We start from the raw sequence: 20,576 nt of genomic DNA on the forward strand, positions 1-20,576 counted from the left end.
CCCCACCATGGCCAATGTGCCAGGCCCCCTCCTTGCAATTCAGGCAGGGAGGTGGCAACAGCATTGGCTTGAGAGCCCGGCTGGAAAAAAATATCCCAGCTGATGGGAGCTGGGGAGGGAGGGACAGGGCTGAAACAGGCAAGGAGCGAGACGTGGGGGGGATGCAGCACCAGCCCCCTGGGCCAGAGCATCCCCAAAGTCACCAGGCCGCGGTAGCTGGGGAAGCCAGCACCCCTCGTCCTCCCAGCGCCGTGCCCCCTGTCTGTGCCCCCTGCAGGGTACTGCGACGGACCAGGGTCAACGGGGACAACCGGCTGTAGGGACAAGCGGCTGTAGCGCCGCTCGGCCGCCCGGGAGCACCTCCCGTGCCTGTGAGTCTCACGGCACGCTGTGAACTGGTTTCTATGGAAACGGCACTGCTATGGCCTACTTTCAGGCAGCTTTTCCAGTTTCTCCGCTGAAGTGTGTTCAAGTGGAGAACTAAAAAAAAAAAAAAAAATCGGGGGAAAAAAAAAAACCAACAACCAACGAACCACCCCAAACACCCACCAACCTTCACCACGAAGCCCTTAATGAAGTGTATGGATGTGCACAGCCTGCCAGCCGCCGAGGTGAGAGACAAAACTGTCTATAATCGCAAGGAACGAGACGAAAACAAGGGAAAAAAAAAAAAAAAACAAACCACACCACCCTCTGCCGTCTCGGCGCTGCCGGCGTGCGCGGGGAGCCTGCGTGGCTCGGGCGGCTGGAAGCCGTGTGCTGCGGGCTGCGGCCCGGTGGCCTGCACCGCCCGACCCGTATAGCCACTGCCTACGGGGCCAGTAGTGAAACTCGACGTTTACAAGGCCGCTCTAGCTTTAAACGACAATAAACGTGTCAGTATTACACGCCTGCTGTCTCCGTTTTCTGGTGGTTTGCCCCAGTGGTGGGACCGGCCACTGCCCTCACCTTGAGGTTAAGGCCATGGGGAAAAATAGCCCCGGGTTCAACACTGTTCACCCAAAGGGATGAGATCAGGAGCAGGGGATGTTCCCCAGGGAGGTTTTGGGGGAAGGACTGATCTGTTTTGTGTCACCTTTACAGCCCAAGCGGGCCTGCAATCACCAGTCGACTCTTGCTTGTATTTTACGCTCTTTATTTAGGAACAACCAAAAATGTCTGGTTTCATTTCAACAAACTGTACAAGCAAGCGCTTCCCCTCGCCCACCCTCACATCCACATATACAAAAGGAAGGGAAACTTGCCGTTCACTTCTCAGAAGTGGCATTGTTGCTACAGGGAGTTTGTGCCCTCAGAATAAGAGCAGGTAAAGTCCATAGCAGGTACAAGCTACCCTAGCCCTAGTAATAGCCACAGCCCACAATCACAGGCAGCTTCACTTTTTTTTTTTTTTCTCCTCTTTAAAACCTTTACCAAAAGTAAAAACTATTTCCTGTCTCACACGGTTGCCAAGGTGACCATCGAAAATTGTGGTCTTAAAAAACACGATAAGAACCCCTGGGAACCCCCCGCGCCGCCCCGGTACAAGACGGTTTCACGCAGCAGAGCCGCTGCTCCGCGCCCCAGCTACACGGCCACCCTTATGAAAGGTCCCGTTGCAGCTACAATTACATTTTTCTTTTGGATAAATCCAAGCAAAAAAAAAAAAAATTCCAGGTCATTCAGCACCAGCATGATTTCTAAATAATAATAATTAAAAAAAAAAAAAAAGAGACCCCATTAGGCTGACTTTGTGGTCTGCTGAGAAACAAAGTGATCAACACGCTGTTCCCAAAGTCTCTCTTTTAGTGCAATGTTAGTATGTGCAAGGGGAGTCACAGCCACGTACCCATAACACCACCAGCCAGATGGGGCAGACAGAAAGTGCAATTTTTAGCAAGAAGTTTTCTATGCCATGGATTCCTAGCCTGACCTTCACTAGCACCAGTGAGCAAGAGTCCTCCTAAAACCACCCTCCATCGGTAAAGGGAAAAACTGGCTTTAATAGTGCCATCAAAATATGGCCAAGGGCAGCCAACAGAGCACTCTACTGGAACAGGCAACAAGAAAAAATATAAATAAAAATCACTCCTTCTTAGGTAACAGCGCTCACTTGCTCTGCTTTAAAGTTTTGTGATGCCAATCCAGCATTCCTGGCAGGGAGCACTGCCAGTAAAAGATACAGCAGAAACTACACTTGCAAGAAAAGGTACAGCTTGCAAATCCCCCACCCACCCACTTCTGAGTATTGCCTGATCTTTCCCCCTTGGTTGTGATCAACTGAGAAATTAAAATGGAGGTTACTGCAGTGAGCCGCATCACATCAGGCCACAGACGGGAGTTGAAAAGAGTGGAGCCAAAATTAATCTGGGAAACAGGAGAGAGATGTTTAAAAACCTTTTAAATACTGCCCAGTTGACAAGTGTAGTATCACCTTAACTTGCCAATTTGTGCCTAAGTGCTGAAAATCATCTTTCTCTTCTGGTTCCCAGTGACCCCAGGTTCCAACCATCATCTCATCAGGGCTCCTCTGAACTGTTTCTGCAAGAGGGACAGAAGGGGAGGGAGGAGTGCAAAACTTCTCCCTGTGACCAGAAATTGTTGCTTTGCATTAAAAAAAAAAAAAATAGCCAAAACCCTAAATGGAAAACCAGCCTAGCAAAAATTATCCAAACAGACACATCGCAGCTCCAGCTTCTGCGCGAGCGCTGCTCTGCCAGGTGAAGGCTCTGCATCAAGCCCTGCGTCTGACTACAGGGTTTCAAATCACAGCTGCCAGCAGCTCCTGATTTTGCTGGTGCCCAAGAGAAGCCCCCGGCAGGGAGGGGACAGCAGACACGTTAAATACCTGCAGCTGGAGCTCTGTGTGCTGACGCTGACCGCCGCATGCCGTGCGCTGAAGCAAGCACTTGTGTCCACTCCTCTTGCCAGGGCTGCGAGCCTGATGTGCAGCAGTGCTCTGCTCTCAGGCAAACAGGAATAATGGCTCTCAGGAAATAGAAGCCTGTAAATCACGGTTTGTTTAGTGTTCTGCTTAAAAAAATAAAATAAAAGTAATGATTTCCAGGATGCTACTTAAGGAACAGAAAAATTAGCTACCCAAATAGAACACAGAGCTATGGCTAGAAATCAAACAGCTTGGCCTGCTGATACGGATGAATAAAGCAACTCTGTTCCTTGCATCGGGAGAACCAGCAGCCCTTTCTGTGAGTGAGCCAGGCACAGCACAAACCAGGGTTTCAGGTTATTAAGCAATTGGATTGTGACCTTAATCTAAGCAGCCTCAGAGACAGAAGTAACAAGATTCACGTGGATTAAAAATGATGCTTACTACTGTGCTTATCAAGCCTGAGCTCGCACACAGCTGATGGAGGTGAAGAACTTAATTCCCTTCCTTACCGAGGCTGGCTACATGACCTCTACCTTACGCTCCTCCTTTCAAGTCAAGATAGTCATCTTTGATTAGATGATGATAAAAATTGACTCTAAGTGTACAATTGTGGTGATGCTTCCTCTTACCACCAGAAGAGCTGCTGCTGGGACTGTGGAGCCACCTCTCAATTATTTCTTTCAGTTTCAGATGCAAACATATTATTCGTAATGTCCTGCACCAAAACCTGAGTCTGTTTGGAGATGACACCTGCTTCTCTTCAGCTTCAAAAGAGATGTGATAGGGAAACAGAAGACCACAGAGCTAAAACCCTCAACGCTTCAGCTTATACTTTCATAGAGATTTCAAGTCAACTAAAAATGCAGATAACGAGGAATGTGGGAGTTAGAAAGCAAACGATTACTTTTTGATTTTGATTTTTGTCCCTAAATCTCACCCTCCCCACGCAACGAGCCTTGCCAGCCCGTCTGCTCGGCCTTTGCGTACGAGGGGAGCCTGCATGGAACCACTTTTTAAAATTCCTCTGACCCAAAAGAAAGAAAACTCCTGCTGTGCTTGTATGAATGCATGCAGACAAAGCTCAAAAACCTCAGCAGCTTCCAACCCTCAAGGCTGTTTTTTCTGTGTACACCGGGAAATTCTCCCTCCAGCTCACAAGACTTCTCTTTTCATTTTTTTTTCTGGAAAACTGGCCAGTACAATCCAAGTGCAAAACATTTCAGCTAGTGCATGGAAAAATGGTTCAAAGGGACCAGTTCACACCATCGTCCTTAAGCATTTCTGTAGATGGAGTGGGGACCACTCTTCCAATCGGCCACAGGCCTTTAAAGCGTACACCAAAAATCCCACAGAAAATCACCTTGAATGGGCAAACTACATTTCCAACATATTTATATAGCAAGTAGTTAGTAGAAGTGTACATTTTTAATGTACATCTTAATGCGATAAAGAATCAATGGCATATCTGAACTGTATATATGTGTACTTAAATAAACCTGCATGTACATAGACAATAGAGACTAAATTACCTACCTGTATTTGTTCTCTGAAGGCAACAGTGAACACACACGCACACACTCTCAGGCCACAAGGCTCCCCGGCCCAGCACCCTCGGCTCTAGCACCACCCTGCTTCCCCCATCGCCCGTAGAGCTTGAGGGCACGAAGGATCTCACCCACGAGGGCTGAATCCTCGGGGCGACGGGCCCAGGTGAGGCGGAGGTGGCGCTGCTGCTGGCCCTGCCTTGAACCAAGGCACGGCTGGCAGCAGTGCTGCTAAAGAGAGAAATTTAGGGAGCCCGCTGTCAGCTCGTGGCATTTTGGGGAGGATTCGTCTGGCTGCTAAGGGGGGTTACAGTGCAGGCGTCTGAGCACAGGCACCTACCGGGCAGGCACGTACCGTCGGTCAGAGAAACGCTCCCTGCAGCACTTGTCAGATGGAGCCTCTCCCAACATGTCAGTAAGGCAGCCTCGTAAAGAGGGGACGAAGAAAGAATTGGAAAAGCAAAAGCAATTAAAGGTAGAAATCAGACACCATCTTTGGAAGAGGTTCTGAAAGAGCTTTTTGTTTTTAAAACAGATTTTTTTGTAAAACTCTGGATCCGATCCTTTGGGGCTTGCTACCCACCCTTCTAATAAATATCATTTACCACCAACAATAAAGTCTCCCACATTAAAAAGCTCCCACTAAATAAAAACCTTCTACAGAAAAAGCTTGGCTGAGTTAGCTTGGCAAAAATAAGGAGCTATGACTACTCTCCATAAATACATCAGCGGATAAACACCAAAAACTATTTAAGTTAAAGGACAATGTTGGCTCCAAAACAAGCCAGGAACGAACTGGCCACGAATTAATTCAAACTAGAAATTTAAAGAAAGTTTCTAACCATTCAAAGGCAGTGAAGTTCTGGAATCGCCTTCCAAGAGCAAAAGTGAAGGCAAGACATGGAACCAATTTTGAGCTGGGATTTGATTAGTTTATGACAGGATGGTCTGACACAGCATTTGGCTAGACTCGTAGCTCAAGAGCGCTCTTCTAGACCTTGTTTTCTATTAGAAAGGAATATTAAAAAAAGCCTTAAGTTGCATCATGCAGCAACCACCCGAGACAACGCGGGCACATGAAAAAGCTACAGGTTCTGGGAACCAGGAAAGTGACCTGGGAAATTGTTTTGCTGTTTCACACGAGGCCAAAACTACTGTGGATGGACCAAAAAATAAGAATAAAAAAATACCGGAGCAAATACTTGAAGTTATCAGCGCTGCTGCTGGAGGATCAGTTGCGTAGGGCTGACAGAGGGAAACTTCCTGACTGCAGAAGAGCTGCTGCCTCGCAGATCCCTTGGAGACAACAATAACTTGAACCACTCGCAGCAACTCTGCATATTCTCCCTATTTGTTCTCTGAAGAACAGCTTGTTCTCTCCGAACAATGAAAAGGATTCCAGGTCAGGATGGAAAAATTATTATGTGCTAGTTCTCAGTGATTAAAGGGAGACTTGGAGATTTAACAGCCTGCTGCAGTCGGTCTCCAAGAGCGAAAGGAAAAATATTTTGGCCAACAAGGGGCAAATGACACCGAACTGCCTCTCCTGGGTTTTCGGGGTCTTGGACCTGCTACTTACTGGAGAGTAATGCAATGCCAAATCTAACCTCATCCGTGTGGATGAACACCTCACTGAACTCCCACCTGACTTAATGCAAGACTGGCAGCTTTCTTCTCAGGTTCTTTTCCTTTCCTAACGCACACGCTCACACATACACACCTGTGCGCACACACCCTGCAGAACCCTTCCTTGCCAGGGCCCAAGGACCAAAAAAGGCAGAGAGGATAGAGGCAGCCATGCCAGCCTTTAGAGAACAAACACCTTAATGGGCAGATGAAAAAAAAAATGTATTGTGCCATGATAGTCCATATCTAAGCAACGACCTTGTTTACACAATGTCTGAGATTTCGTTATGCTTGTATAGGCAGCTGTAGGCATCGGTATATGAGTATGAAATCTGAAAGTCTGTCCACTGGAAAGCAAACAAGAGCATCCTATTTCCTGGGTGCGAGCTGAGCTCACGGCCCCCACCTCTGCCAGCTCTCAGCTGTCTCCTAGGCTGGGCCAGAGAGCTCTGCACTGGGTGCCCAGTTTTTGCACGCACTCTCTCTCGTGTGCTGCACTCAAAGGTCTCATTTATGGCAGTGCTTTATCACCGTGTCCTGCTCCTGAGGTTTGTATCAGGCCAGCCCATGGTCTTAAAGACCAAAAAACTTCTTCTCAAGGGTAAGAGCGGATCCTCTGGGGCAGGTGGTTTGAGTTCAGTCTGTTTCTGGAAAAAAAAAAACACACAACAACACAGGTGTCAGAGATGCTCCAGCATGCCGCAGGTGCCTGCAATGCAGGCAGAGGTGCTGGGCGGGGAGCAGGGGGTGCACGTGCACCTCGTGATAGCAAAAGCAGAGGCCTGACGGAGGCAGCTGCAGAGCAAAGCCAGCCCCAGGCAGCTCGGTGTTGGGATGGGGCAGGAAAGCTGAAATCCTTGTGGGAGCAGGGCTGGCTCTTAGCCAGCAGCAGGACAGAGGAGGAGCGTAGCCTGCAGAGCTGCACGCCCTGCACGCCCTTGCCAAGCACCTCCGAGCCTTGTGGGGTCACAGAACCTCACTCTGGTGGCAAAAAGCCACGTCTGGAGGGTGCTAGCAAGGACAGCCACCCCCACCCTTCCCCAAACCTTCTGCTGCACTGCCTTCCCAGCCTACTCCTCTGGCCACAGCTGCTTCCCGGTGATGCACATCCAGATTTCTCAGCTGCAATAAAGGCAAGTCCCATTCAAACCCACACTTCATTTCCTCTGAATTACAGGGGGAAGGGAACCAATGAATTTTTTACAATTTTTTTTAAAAGGCCTGGCAGAGGTGTGTGGGAGGACCCAAAGCCATGCAGCGGGGCTGCAGCAGCCGGTGGGAGGAGGTGATGCTGGTGGGAGGAGGTGATGCTGGCTGGCGAGGGGCTGTGCAGCAGGACAGGGTGAGCGCAGCCCTCGGCCATCCCCATCTGGTGGGAGCTCTGCCAGGGAGGAAACAGCCCCCAGCTGCTTTTCCAAAGAGCCCACAGAGGGCTTGGAAACCACCTCTCCTTTCCTCCACGCACGCCTTTCAAAAGCGAGCCCTGGAGGAGGGGTAGGGCCAGCAGCTGTAAATGCCACTCCGTCTCTCCGTGTCCCCTCCTTCCTTGTGGTCTCTATCTGCGCTGCCCAAGCCCTGCTAAAATGACAACGCTCACGTCTGGAGAGCCGGCAGCAACTCGCAGTGGGCAGCAGGAGAGGGAAGGGAGGAGGCTTTTGTTCCCACAGGCAAGGAAGCGAGAGCACCCACGGGCTAACCGTGCTGCCTGGGGCCAGGGGGAGACATGGGAGAAGCTGGGGGCAGAACTGGGAAACAGCAGCCAGACCCCTTCCTTCCCAAATATTTACAAATAAATATTTTTACAAATAAACCCAAGGGCCACCTTCCCCCAGGGCAGGTGAAGGGATGGGGCACTCCCACTGGTTTTGCTCCTAAAGCCAGGATTTGGCTTCAGAAGGGAGCTTGTGGCACCTTGCCAGACCCTCTTCTCCCCCTTTCCTGAAGCAACCTGGGGGGGTTCCTCACTGCTTCCTCGATTTAAACCCCAAATAGCAAGCCTGGACACCAAACCCCCACCTAGAGCACTCAGTGCCTCGTGCTCACCCAACCCTGCCCGCGGAGGCCTCGCACAAACTGCCCAGGGGCCCTTACCGAGCTGCGCGGCGGGCGGCTGCACGGGGGCGCCGGGGGGCTCAGCACCACCCTCGGGGCCGCCTGGCTCCCAGGGCTCGCTGTTCTCCGACACCTCCGAGCAGGCGTCGTACGGCCCCTTCTGGCTTCCCGTTTGCTCGCTGGTGCCGGAGAAGGCATCCTCGGAGGCGCCCCTGGTCTCCTCCTCCGCCTTCAGCGCAAACCACACCTTCACCTGCTGGGCGCTGAGCTGGGCGCGCTCGCAGAGGCTCGGCACGTCGTCCTCCTGCAGCGCCTTGTGCTGCTTGTAGTAGTCCTCCAGCACCTCCCTGCCGGCCGGGCTCACCTCCACCAGGCCCGGGGGGAAGATGCCGCGCCGGTAGTTCTCATACCACTTCAGCTGCCCGTTCTTGTAGCCGTACCGACTGTCTCCAAACCAGCGAATGACCTCAGCCCGCGGCAAGCCCGTCTGGGACACGATGGCGTCGTACTCCTGGTTCGTCGGCCGCTGCGTCTGCACGAACATTTGCTTAAGCAAGTGCCGCTGCTGGGCGGTTTTTTTGAAGTTCAGTTTGGTTTTCGGAGGGGTGGGCGGCCGGCTGGAGCCGCCGTCCCCCTTCTCGCTCGCGGCGATGCCCGGCGCTTCGCTCTTGCCATTGGACTCTGTCACCCGGAGGTTCTTCAGGTTGATTTTGATGGGGCTTACTTTCCGCTCTGCCGAGTTTGGGTTGTTGGTAGAGGCATCGAGCGAGCCGTTTTCGCTCAAGGCCCTCAGGTCATCTGAGGAGTCTTCTCCTTCCCCGCAGCCGTTTTCAGCCTCCTCTTCCTCCTGCTGAACTGCCTCCTCCGCTTTTTTGTTCTCTTCCGCCACCTTCTTCTTCCTCCTCTCCGAGAACCAGCTATCGATCTCCCTCCGTGTCATCTTCGTCTCGCTCCTCAAGCGATTCACTTCTTCATCTGGAGGAAGAGGATTCTGTGCAAAACTGCTCTCCAGGGCCTTGAGCTGCTCGGGCGCGCGCTCCTTGTACTTGGTGGGCGTGAAGTCGGGCGTCTGGTGCCAGGCCTGCCGCCGCGTCGGGTGATGGGTGACAGGCGTGGCCGCAGCTGTAGACGTCAGCTCCGCTCCCTTGGGCGGCACGTCGAAGGGTATTTCGGGCAGAGAATCGAGAGCACTGTCTCCAGGAAAGATGGCTCTGCCGCCTCGGACGTTCCTGTAATGGTATCTCCTGTCGCTAAACCATTTCCGAATCTCCTTCGTGGACAGCCCGGTTATCTTGGTCAGCCGCTCGACTTCAGCCTGGCCGGGGAACTGATTCCTGCAGAAGCTGCCTTTCAAGGCAGACAGCTGCTCGTGGGACTTCTTGTTCTTGTAGACGTTGGGGTCCAGGAAGGTTTGCGAGGATATGGTGGGGCAGGCAGTGAGCACTGACGGGGCCGCGTTCACCACCTTCACGGCCGAGGCATTGCTGGAGCTCACCGTGCTGTGCTGCGCCGCCGGCTGGGGCTTGGGAACTGTCGTCACCGCCAGGGTGAAGGAGGAGCTGGTGCCTTTCAAGCCGTTGGCCATTATGGGCTGTGTGACCAGCAGCCCCCCCGTGCCCTCCGGCTGCCCCACCACGTGGCCCGGCAAAGTGGCCTGGATGAGATGCGGGACGCTGCCGGGGTTCGCGACCAGCGGTGTGTTCAACACGGTAATGGTGGGCTGCGGCACGGACTGAATGACCGTGTTAAACATCTTCTTCCTGGCGTCTTCTATCTCCTCCGGCGACCAGCTGATGCCCTGCTTCAACCGCTGGGCCGTAAACCAGATCTTCAGCTGCTCTTCTGGGTACTTGGTCACCACGGTCAGGTAGCAGAGCTCAGCTTTTGTGGGGTAGGGGAACTTGTGGAAAGAGTTTTTCAGGAAGCTGTTGGAGTCCATGGCTGCGTTGTATGTGGGAATGCTGCTCAGGGGGATCATCACCTTGGGAAGGGACTTGGATGTAGGTAGCTGCTGGTGCAAGGGTGGTTGCTGCTGCAGTGAAACAAGTTGGGCAACACCCGCTGGCAGAACGGGCACGTTTCCGAGGATGGAGCCGTTCACTACATGAGATGATTTTGTCGAACTCGCGGTGGGCTGGCTGACCGGCACAGGCCCGTTCGTGAAGGAAGGCTCTCCGTCTTTTGTCTCCGACTCTCCGCCCAACTGACCGGACACATTCTCCTTCAGCGTGTGGATTTTTTTGGCCTCGGGTTTGCCTTTCATTATCTTCATGATGGGGGTTTTGGTGATGATAATTTCAGACTGACCATCCACTACTTCCTCGGGGACCTCTCCCGGAAGGTCGTGGCTGCTGGCGGCATCGCAAAGACTTTGCTCCACAGCCGTCCGATTGTCCTGCTTCGCCAGCCTCCAGACGAAGCTCGTCTCGCCAGCATGCGACTCCACGTTGTGCTGCGAGAGCCCTTCATGGCTCTTCGCCAGGAAGTTGCACGCAACGCACACAAACGCGGGGTCTTTGCTGAAGTCCAAGTGCTCAGAGTCCAGGTGCGCAAAGAAATGGTGAACGTCTTGAGATCCGAAGTCACAATACTTGCAGACAAAAGTATCGCCCTCGGCGATGCCGCGGTGCCCGTTAGACAAGGCTCCACTGTTGCTGGCACCAGCATCGCTGGCTGCTGGCCCTTCTGTGGGAGCATCTTGTTGTGTTCCTTCACGATCGTCTTCTGCAGCCTCCAGCTCAGTCTCCTGAAGCACCAGAGTTTTTACTGGTATCATGCAGGGAGTCGTGGATTTTCTCTTGCTAGCCATCACTACGATTAATCCAGATGAGATTATTTTTTCTTTAATTTAAATTAAATTAAAAAGCGCTATTGCAAGTGCTCTGTGGTCTAGATTCCAGCAAATTCATGATGTCCCAAGGAGTTGTTGTCAAATGTTGACAAATGTTCATATTTACCACTGAACCTGAGGACAAGGAGAGGGAGGAGGGGTTAGTTCCCTTGGCATGAGACAAAGCACAGCTATCCTGCTATTTAACTGTTTCACTCAACAAATCATTCTCAGTGTCTTTTGCTGGAAAAATTCAACTTGACCTTGGATTTACCACATTTTCATACACGCAGTCTGTGAATTACCTGTTTAGAAAGCAAACACACAAAGCCAGAAACCAGCTGTGACGTGGCAGCGGGGAGAAGCTGACCACACGACTCCTTCCCCCCCAGCTGCTCCCTGGAGCCCGCTCTCCCCTTCCAGCTCGCAGCCCCAGCTCCCTTCCCCTCCTCCAGCGCGATCCTTTTACCCCCGAACCCACGAAGCAGCCAGTTCCACCCACACCAGCGCTGGACGTCGCAAGGCAGATCTCAGGGCTGTTTTTCCCCCCAAATCTCTTACTTGCGAAAGAATGCCAGGTATTCGCGGTGCCGTGCGTGCACAGCTCCCATCCGCTGCTCGGCTTCACACGCTCCCACGCAGCGAGCAGCAAAACCAAGAGCGATTTTCCCAGCTACGCAGTGCAACCGTGCGATGCCTGTTTTACAGCCTGTACCAAACTCTCCTTTGAGGAGGACGGGGGCTGGGACGTCCCCTCGCCATGCCCTGCCAGCCCCGGCACCGGTGCTGCTGCGGGGAGAGCGCTGCCCCGGCTCCCTGCACGCCCGGGTGCCCGCCGGGCTCCAGCCCCTGCCTGCTTCCCATCAGAAAAACCGGATGAAAATCAACATGCTCCCACAGAACATTGCGATTTCTTCAAAATCGGCACTTTCCAACCATCCTGTCGGAAAGCTGCTTGCCAGCTCGAAGCACCATGCCCGTGCCAAAGGCTTCTGCGTGCAAAGTCCTGGAGCTGCGCTGCAGACGGCAGCGAGGCTGCAGCTGGAGCCGCGTATTTTAGCCATCCTCGCTCAGGAAGCCAGCAAATCATTTCTGAGATTCCCTCCCCACTCCACGCACATTTTCTTATTGTTTTAACAGCATCTGCTGGGTCTTTGGCTGGAACTGCACGAGAAGGTAAGGCCCCCAAAAGAGCTTTAGCCACCGCCGTGCCGCTGGCCTGCTGCGGTTGTGCAATCTGCGCAGCGGATGCTCCATGCCTGAGCTCACGACCCGAGGGCAGTGAAGCTGGCTGCTGTCGCTGGCACCAGGAGGCACTTGCCAAGATGGGTCCTGACGACAGGGAAGGCAGCACGTCTGACCGAGCAGCGTCGCTGCCTTAACCCCCTCACCAACCTTTCTTACAGCAACTCTGTTTTTTTTTTTTTCTTCTTCTAAACGCTCGGATAAAACTGTATTTTTCCAGATTGCGAGGTCACTCGGAGGCACATGGATGCGCTGATTCGCGTTACAAAGACTCTGTGCCAGATTTTCCTGGGATTTACAATAACAGAGAGGGAGCTTTATAAAAACACTCGTAAAAACTTAAACTATAAAAAAACAACTTACCATCCTACCAGATGACCCCAGAGCCAACTCCTACCAGTTAAAGCAGCTGTGCACCCGGAGCTCTCATGTCAGGTATGCCGAGCTGACCCCATGCACAGAGAAATGCAGACCAGGAAAATGACTTTGTGGTGCTTATGCAAGAGCAACTCTGCCTTATTTTTGTTGGTAGCTTTTAGACCAGAGGAATGAAAGATCCTAAAGCAAAAATCAGACTGAGGAAGTATGATCTGACCTCTGTAACTTCATTTGAAATTTTTTAAAATGCTGTTCTGGAAAAAATTATGTCAGCTTGCAAATAGGAGAGCCCGGCTGGGCAATTCTGGGCTCAGCAACTCTCCGGCACAATTTAAAAGACTGATGGGAAAACGTAACTTCCCGTTAATGTGGGCTGATCTGAGATTACAAAACAGCCCTGTAAATAGCGTTAGTCATCACTGAACTTGGCGTCAGAAAAGACTGTTTGCTATGCTAAAGCTTCATGAAAAGCTAGAAATTATAACTTGAAAAAATCTATAAATAAAAAAGCATTAAAGCTGTGACCTGGATTTAGACGGCGCGAATTTCATGCGCTCAATACCTGCTTTATGCTGCTCTTATCCCACCTTCTCGTGGTTAGTCTTTCCCTCTGCAGAGGGCCAGAAAGTTATTCATGAGCATTAGCAAGCAGAATACTTGGATGACTATGAATGGGCTTTGCTATTCAGCAGGGAACAGCATCAATTTGACACCAATCCCAAGATCCTCATTTTTGATGCTAAGTTAAATATTACACAATCTAGCAGGGTATGATGACCTTTCCAAGTCGAGTCAATTAGGAAAAAAACAATGAGAACGGCCTGAAGGCTACAAAATATAGCTTTAAAGGCTGAAAGGAGTTTGGCGTCACGGAGGCAGCAGTAAAAGTGAATTCTGTTGCTGCACGGAGATCTGCAGAGCTGCCTTCCCCTCCTTTACTGCACCAGGTTTGCACCGATGCTGGCTTAATCTCATCCTGCAGCTCTCACGCAGGCCAGGGAGAAGCTGCTGGGCACTTTGCAAAGTCTTTGGTTTCCAGCAAACGGCCAGTGGAGATCCAGTTCCAGCATCGCTGTTACTGGAGACAGCTCACGTCTCAGATGGATCTTATGTTGTCGCTATAGATTCACCACAAAAAGACTGTTTTTATCTGTCGACGGGGAGAATTTGATACAGGGCAATCGAGATGCACAAAGCCCCCCATTGTGCCCTTTTAGCCGAGTGCCTCTTCAGAGCATGCAGTCAGAATTATTTGGGGTAAATGTGAACGGTCGGACCCACCTACAGAGAACCTAAAAGCTCCGCGTTTCATTTACCCGCGCATTTGCATCAAGCTCAGTGCTCTCTCCAACAAGTTCCGTTAAAAATGCAATCAAAGCAGCACCAGCCAACACAGCTCTCCTGCTGGGGATCCAATATTAATGCCACCTGAGAACACAGATTGCAAATTTAGCTGGAAGTGAATCACAGTGCCAATTTACTAGGAAAAAAATTAATCAAGTGTACTGTTTGTCCGTTTCATTTCCACGGAACAGTTGCATAACCACATGTTAAGAGCATGTTTTATTCACTGCTCACCTTCTGGAATGTACTAATGCTTTAATACACCGCTAATATATAACAGAACGTACAATTCACTGATCTCTGTCATTGAAACAAGCAAGGATGTTTAACGGATAGGTTAAATTAATGGCAGAAAAATTATTCAATTAACAACCAGCCTTACGGCGGGACTCAGTGGCGGGACCACTGCGAATGCCTCCGACCAATTTGCACAGCCACGTGTGAAGGACTCGATTTACTACGTGTTACTTTATGATCAACTGGAAGAAAGATGAGCTGCATGGAACAGCTACCCTGCTGACAGGAAGAAAAAGGGATCGTGCCTCAACTGATGGTCCCTATTTAATCGACACCTGCTAATTTAATAGAGGGGTAGCACAGCGAGCAGCAGCCACCGCTCAAATGACCTGCGTACTTAAACCTGCTGCTGGAAATTCGAAGGAAAAATGACTTCAGGCAGAGTGCAATGGATTTGGCACCCGAGATGCTCGCAGGGAACTAACGAATGGGCTGCAGGCACGGCCACCTTCTCAATGAAGCATCGGGAGGGGACTGGGGGCAGATGCAACCTCTGAGGTGGGACCCACGCACGTGGTCCTGCGACGTGGGGGACCCCTGGCACCTTTGCACCAGGCAGGCACAAAGCTAGACAAGTGGCTCAGGTTGGTTTGAGGTTCCACGAGATGTGCTGGGCGGCGATATAAACACCCCTAGCGACTGGGAAAGAAGGAACAGAGGAGGAAGACGGAAAATGTTAAACTCAGGATCGCTGTCTGTTAACACGGCATGGCATTTCTGACCAGCCCTGAACCCCAAACGCTGCTCGAAGCGTTCCCCCATAAGGCATCCGAGCCAGTTCCTGTCCCGACGGCAGGCCCAGGTACACGCCACCAGCTCGCCCCAGAGCTGCTCTGGGTCTGACGAGGAAAACAATGCCGAGAGACTGGTCAAAGTGAGCTTAACAACTTCAGAAAATTTACTTCTGCAGAGATTAACAAAGGGAGGTTTCGAAATCGGCACTGCTGAGTATGAACTTTCAGCTTTTTCCAGCTTGGCTGGATACAACTGGTTTGGTTTTAAATGTTTCAGTGAATTAATGAGTTAGGTTGTTAATGCAAAACATTCGTTCTGCGCAGCGCCAAGGTCCCCAGTTAGAAGATTAATTTTGTGACCTTTTGCAAACCTCGCCTAGAAACAGCAACAAGGAAACCCACCACGTGGCATCAAAAGACATCCAGCACATGGCCCCGCAGCAGCTGTGGTCCCCCTGTCCCATACGGGGACAGCAGCTCTGCCCCCAGCCCAGCAAACGCCAGCGATGCTCCCAGCAGGGACGTGCTCCCCACCGACGTCCCGGGTGACAAAATCCTGCCGTGGGGACTCCGGTGCTGGACGCAGCTCTGCCGAAGCATAAAGTGCTCGGTTAAAGGGGGAAAAAAAAAGATCAACACCAAAATAGAAGTAAAATAACAGTTTTCTCAACACTTTCTGTGCCTGCTAGGCAGGCAGACGCACTCCCCAGGTCAGGGACAAAGTTGATGTTTCTGTCTCATAGGGAGCCAAGCACAATATTGGCACTTCAAATAAAAGCGGCTTGTTTTTCAGCTCAAACTCTGCGGGCCCTGGTTGATATCATAACATGGAAAAAAAAATTAAAGAAGGAAAAAAAGTTGCCATTTGAGTGTTTTCTTCCCTTCCCTTTATGCCCTACCTGTAGCAAGGCCCGGAAGACGCAATCCTTCCCTTGGGAAGTCATCTGTGGACTCCCCACCTTTCCACCAGCAAGCAGCAAGCAGAGGACGGCAGGTAGAAAAATTTGGAGGTCAGCAACCCAGAGCCGGTGCTGTCGGCAGCAACCAGACCCCGGGGGGTGAGCTGCCTTCCCCCTCCCACCACCCAGCATCCCAGAGGGAGATCCCGGCGCGTTTCGGAGCGGGTGACCCCGCAGCACAGCACAGCACCGGGTGCCAGAGCTGGGACTGGGTGCATTTACCTGGGTGCTCGGGAGAGCAAGGGAACACCAGGTCTGTGCGGCAGCGAGGGCACAGTCCCTCTGCTGCCACCGGCCACGGCAGTCCCAGGACTCTTTTTCTCGGGTTAGTCATTAACATTTGTTTTGCATTTTGAGTCCCTTCATGAGAAATTATGTAGGAGTTCATCAGCTATATTAATTATCCAGCTTATTGCCAAAACATGCCCTGCTTGGGCTGGCGGGAGAGGGGAAGGCTGGAGCCTCCTGCAGTTCCCAGCTGAGAGGAGAAGAGGTGAAGGTCTGTCCCACGACAGCTCTAACCAGGGCTTCCTCTCCACAGCCCTGGAGCCACGGGCTTTGAGTACAACAAGAGCACAACAAAGTATGGGGCAAGGGCATGCAGCAGCAGCACCACCCAGACAAACCCCGTTCATCCGTCCCGGGGACGTGCTACGTGGATGGACACGTGGCAGTGACTGGCAAAGACCTCTCTAAGTACTCCTGCGTTCAGCACGGACAGACACAGAGAGAAGAGCCCACCTCACCTCCTGGGTGTGGACGGGATGTCCCTTTTAGCTGTGCCAGTGTGGCTCTGTATCAGAGAAGGAAAGGCAGGATTGGGCAGGTTGCGAGGCAGCACGGAGCTCACGGAGCTCCTCCGGTCCCGGTCTGTGGCTGTGCATCCCTGGGACTGCAAGGCCTGCAGCTGGAAGGGCGCTCACGGCATAGATCTTCTCCAGCAGCCTAAAAGCACCAGCACCAGAGCATCACCCAGGTGAGCAGCGCGCATCTCCACACCGTGCCATCGCCTACGGTGCGCGCCTATAGGTACCGCCTGCCTGGGGGCAGTCAGCCCACCACTTCTCTGCCACCCAGAGCCCACACCGAGACCACCACGCACCTCATTCTGCAGGGGTTTAACCCTGCAAAGGACTGCCAGATCCCGTGAGGGAACACTTAGTGAGACTCTCCCGTTGGGCACAGATCGCTGCTGCGCTGCAGGCACTCCAGTGTCAGGTGCGCTCGGCAACAACAGGGAGAGCCACGAGCAGTAAAACAGCAGCAGCCCGAGACAAGCAAAGCCTCTTCATATCTTACTATTCGGTGCCACACAAATGTACAAACACACGCACCGATTTCAGCAGTTTCAAGCTCCCAGCAGCATCGCATAGTCAACATTTGTGCTAAGGAACAATTTCTCTTTATGCCGACTGTTCGGGGTGCTTTGTAGCTTACGCCTGGCTTTGCAAATGCGCGCACAGTTTAAAGGCAATGGAAGCTGGCTGGCTGAACAATCGCAGTCATTCTCCATTACTTGGCAGGCCTGAAGTAGAAAAGCGTCATTTTCATTTAGGGTAGTTAAACAGAGCTATTCATTAAAATTTCGTCCTTCTACAAGCTGCTGCACCTCTCCATTTAAAGCACGCCTGTAAGAGAAGACCTCTCCTCTACCCTGCCGCATTTTGCACTGACCTGTTTCAAGTCACCACCGATCTGTGAGCTACCTTTTCGGATCGGTCTCGTACTTTCAGAACAGCAGCAACTTGCCTTTGTCTTCGTTACCTGGGTAGAGGCTGCTTTTCTCCATTAGCACTCAGGGACTAATGGTAATTATCTCAGCTTTTTTCAGATGAGCACAAACCCGAGCGAGATGGAAGGCTAGAGAGGGGTGGCTGAAACGGAACGCGATTAGAGTATAAAAATAGGTCACTAGGATAATATAACCTTTAGACTATTGGCAATGTGCCCCTCTTAGAGACAAGCCTGTGTGCTATATTTCAATAGAACGTCAGGAATAAAAAACACACCACACATCAAAACAAAACCAGTGATCATCCCTCCGAGCTTTGCGTGCTTCTGTGTGAACGTTACCACCACTAATTCACTCACTCTTTTTCCTCTGCTCCCATCCATTTGACCAAGGACCAAATAAACGTTATGCAATCACACCCTTGACATCTTCAAACAAAAATCTCTTTTAGCATGCAGGCTTCATTACAGATTTGCTCCGAGTCACACTACCTCAGCAGGGTTTACACTCCCGGCGTCCCGGGGACCCACCTCCACGCATAGCTTCGATCCTCACATTTTGTCCATGTTGCAAAACATTCCTGGCGTTGCCCCAGAGGAAACGATCCGGCAGACAGACAATCGTCTATCCGCACAGCCAGCTCTGAGGTGAACGCTACCAGCAGAGGACACCAGACAGCATTAACAGGGCTTCAAGAAGTCCCACAGCTCATCGGCATCTGCGTCCCCCATCACCTCGCACTCGGCTGGTGAATACCAGCAGGTTGGCTTGTGCCTAGGCAGGGCCAGTCATGTTTACAAGTGCACAGGGGCTCTGATTTCAGTCCCTCGTGCTTTCTCTAGGAGGTCTGCTTTTGCTTTAATTGTGAGAGGGATCTCTTTGTGATTGCTGCTTGATCACTGACATCTAAAATGGCCACACATGCTCAGAAGGGTAATATTCTGCCACACCGTGTCCAGAGTTGCACGTGTAGAGATTATTGTCAAGTATCACCATTTAGACAGAGCAAGATCAGCTTTGGTAGAGTTAACTCTTTGGAATCCATGTGAAAACGGACAGATTAAGAACTAAAATATACCTCTCTGTATTTTTATTATTGGAAGCTGTCAATGAGCTCCAAGCCAAAAACTGGGGGAGCTTGGAGTGAAGACTCATGGTTCCCAAAGCAAAACAAGAACCAGAGTTAGAGCTTGGTCACTGTTACGGTTCTGGCAAAAATGCTTGAGTCTTCTAAATCAGCAGGAGATGCTAGGAGAAACTGAAGAAGCGTTCACAGGCCTGAGCCCCCTACGGCAAGAGAGCAGACGAAGCACACAAGCCCGCTGTGCTCTCAGCACAGCTGCAGACTGCCCAGCACCAGGGCAAGTCATTTTGTGGGAAGCCTCTAAACCGCATTTCCCAAGCACTTCTGTTCACAACCCCACTTCCAGGTTTGCACATCCACTTCCAGATGGGTGACCCTACTTGGGGGCCACCACCCCGAGCTCAGGAACCACAGCTCTAGGCATTATCACAACATTTACTGCTACAAGAAAACCAGCATCAGCTTTTATTTCGTGACTGAAACGATCCCACTGCAGGACCACAAAAACAAAGGCCTGCTAGAGGGTCACACAGTTTTCTCACCAAGCATCCAAGGCTCTTGTGCAATGAAGAAAGGCTTGCTGAAGACAGGCTGATCACCAGTTACTGAGCAGCCACACAAGGGCAGCGATTCCGGGGAAACTGAGTGTAGGGTAAAGGACTCCAAGGTCCAGATTTTAAAATGAGATGTGGGACGTGAGTGGGAAGGACTAAACTGAGCTACTAAATAGTACCAGACACCAAATGTGGGGTGCTGGAGCTGATCATCTGCAGCAGCGACTGAGGACTATTACAGCGCCGCACCCCCTTCCCAGCTGAGCATTTTTGGATTACTTCATTCCCCATGCCCTTTTGCAATATGCTAGCTCTGTGAGCTGCGTTGCGTTCTGGCTCGCCATCAGCTCCCATTTCCCCACTTACAGTCGCTATAACCAAAAAGACAGCTGCAAAACGCTTCAGCTGAAAGCAAGGAAACAGGGCTGGCAGGTCGGGATCGTGGATTTTTCTCCCCCCACGGATCCCGCTTCAGAGTTGTCCTTTCAGACGCAGAGTGCAGCCGATCGCTTTTGCAGCTTATTGAATACGCTGGTTTATGGCAATGTTTTTCTGCTCACTGAACTGGCTCATTCTTTCAGCAGAACAAACTGTTCCACGTTGAGGCAGGAGTTGGCTGTGTTTTAACAAAGGATTTTTCCCTTCTGACAGTGCTTTGCAAAAGACCCAAAAAAATGAGTTTGGAGCCAAGTTACAAAAGGTCAGGAGAGGCTAGTCAAGCCATGGGTGTAGTTCCTGTATGTCACAGCCAGTAAAGGAAATGGGTGGGGAGAAGAGAAATGGCATTTTGAGCTGAAATAATACGTATAAAGTCATTATAATGAGGAATGGGCTTTTGAATGAGGATGGCAAGTATGCCAGCGCTGTAATTTCTGCTTTACAAGGGTAGGCTCAGGTCTCTGCAATCATTTATCCGTGTGAAGTATGTATTTGACACAGTTCGAGTAGCAACAGTAGCGAGAAAAAGGCAGTTTTGCTTGCTTCCCCTCCCCAAGCTGATTTCAAGGCGCTACCATACTCTCATCTCCCATCAGCCAAATGAATATTCAGGAGCCTTTTGCCGAGAAAACACCAGTCAATCACCAGCACAATGCTGGGGGAAGAACATACTACGCTGAGAAACGCACGGGGGACTGGCAGCTCATTCCCTGCTCTGCTCGAGCACCCCAACCCTTCCTAATGCGGGGCAAAGCACCGCGGTGGAGGCCTGTCTGGTGGAGGCCCACCATCTTGGCAAAGGCCCGCCATCCCAGTGAAGGCCTGTCTAATGGAGGCCCACTAGCTTGGCAGAGGCCCACCATGCCTTTGAAGGCCTGTCTAATGGAGGC

At 51.4% G+C, this 20,576-nt stretch overlaps 2 protein-coding genes across 12 annotated transcripts in view; one reads left to right on the plus strand and one right to left on the minus strand.

The window, feature by feature from the left end:
- PLCG1 (phospholipase C gamma 1) overlaps positions 1-890 on the plus strand; it is a 41,246-nt gene extending 40,356 nt beyond the window's left edge. For all 4 annotated transcript variants that reach the window (XM_080557614.1, XM_080557616.1, XM_080557615.1 and 1 more), the window contains exon 32: positions 278-890. In XM_080557614.1, the coding sequence (XP_080413740.1) occupies positions 278-320 (43 nt within the window). In that variant the 3' untranslated portion in view covers positions 321-890. The remainder of the gene's footprint in view (positions 1-277) is intronic.
- A 230-nt stretch (positions 891-1,120) lies between these two features.
- ZHX3 (zinc fingers and homeoboxes 3) overlaps positions 1,121-20,576 on the minus strand; it is a 50,298-nt gene continuing 30,842 nt past the window's right edge. For 6 of the 8 annotated variants that reach the window (XM_080557634.1, XM_080557637.1, XM_080557635.1 and 3 more), the window contains 2 exons: positions 8,131-11,056; positions 1,121-6,686 (listed from right to left, as the gene is read on the minus strand). In XM_080557634.1, coding sequence (XP_080413760.1) covers positions 6,676-6,686; positions 8,131-10,900 — 2,781 coding nt within the window. In that variant the 5' untranslated portion in view covers positions 10,901-11,056 and the 3' untranslated portion in view covers positions 1,121-6,675. The other 2 variants (XM_080557638.1, XM_080557640.1) reach the window with 2 other exon arrangements.

This window comes from Anser brachyrhynchus (genome assembly GCF_964034855.1).
Source record: "Anser brachyrhynchus genome assembly, chromosome: 16".
Classification (NCBI taxonomy): Eukaryota; Metazoa; Chordata; class Aves; order Anseriformes; family Anatidae; genus Anser; species Anser brachyrhynchus.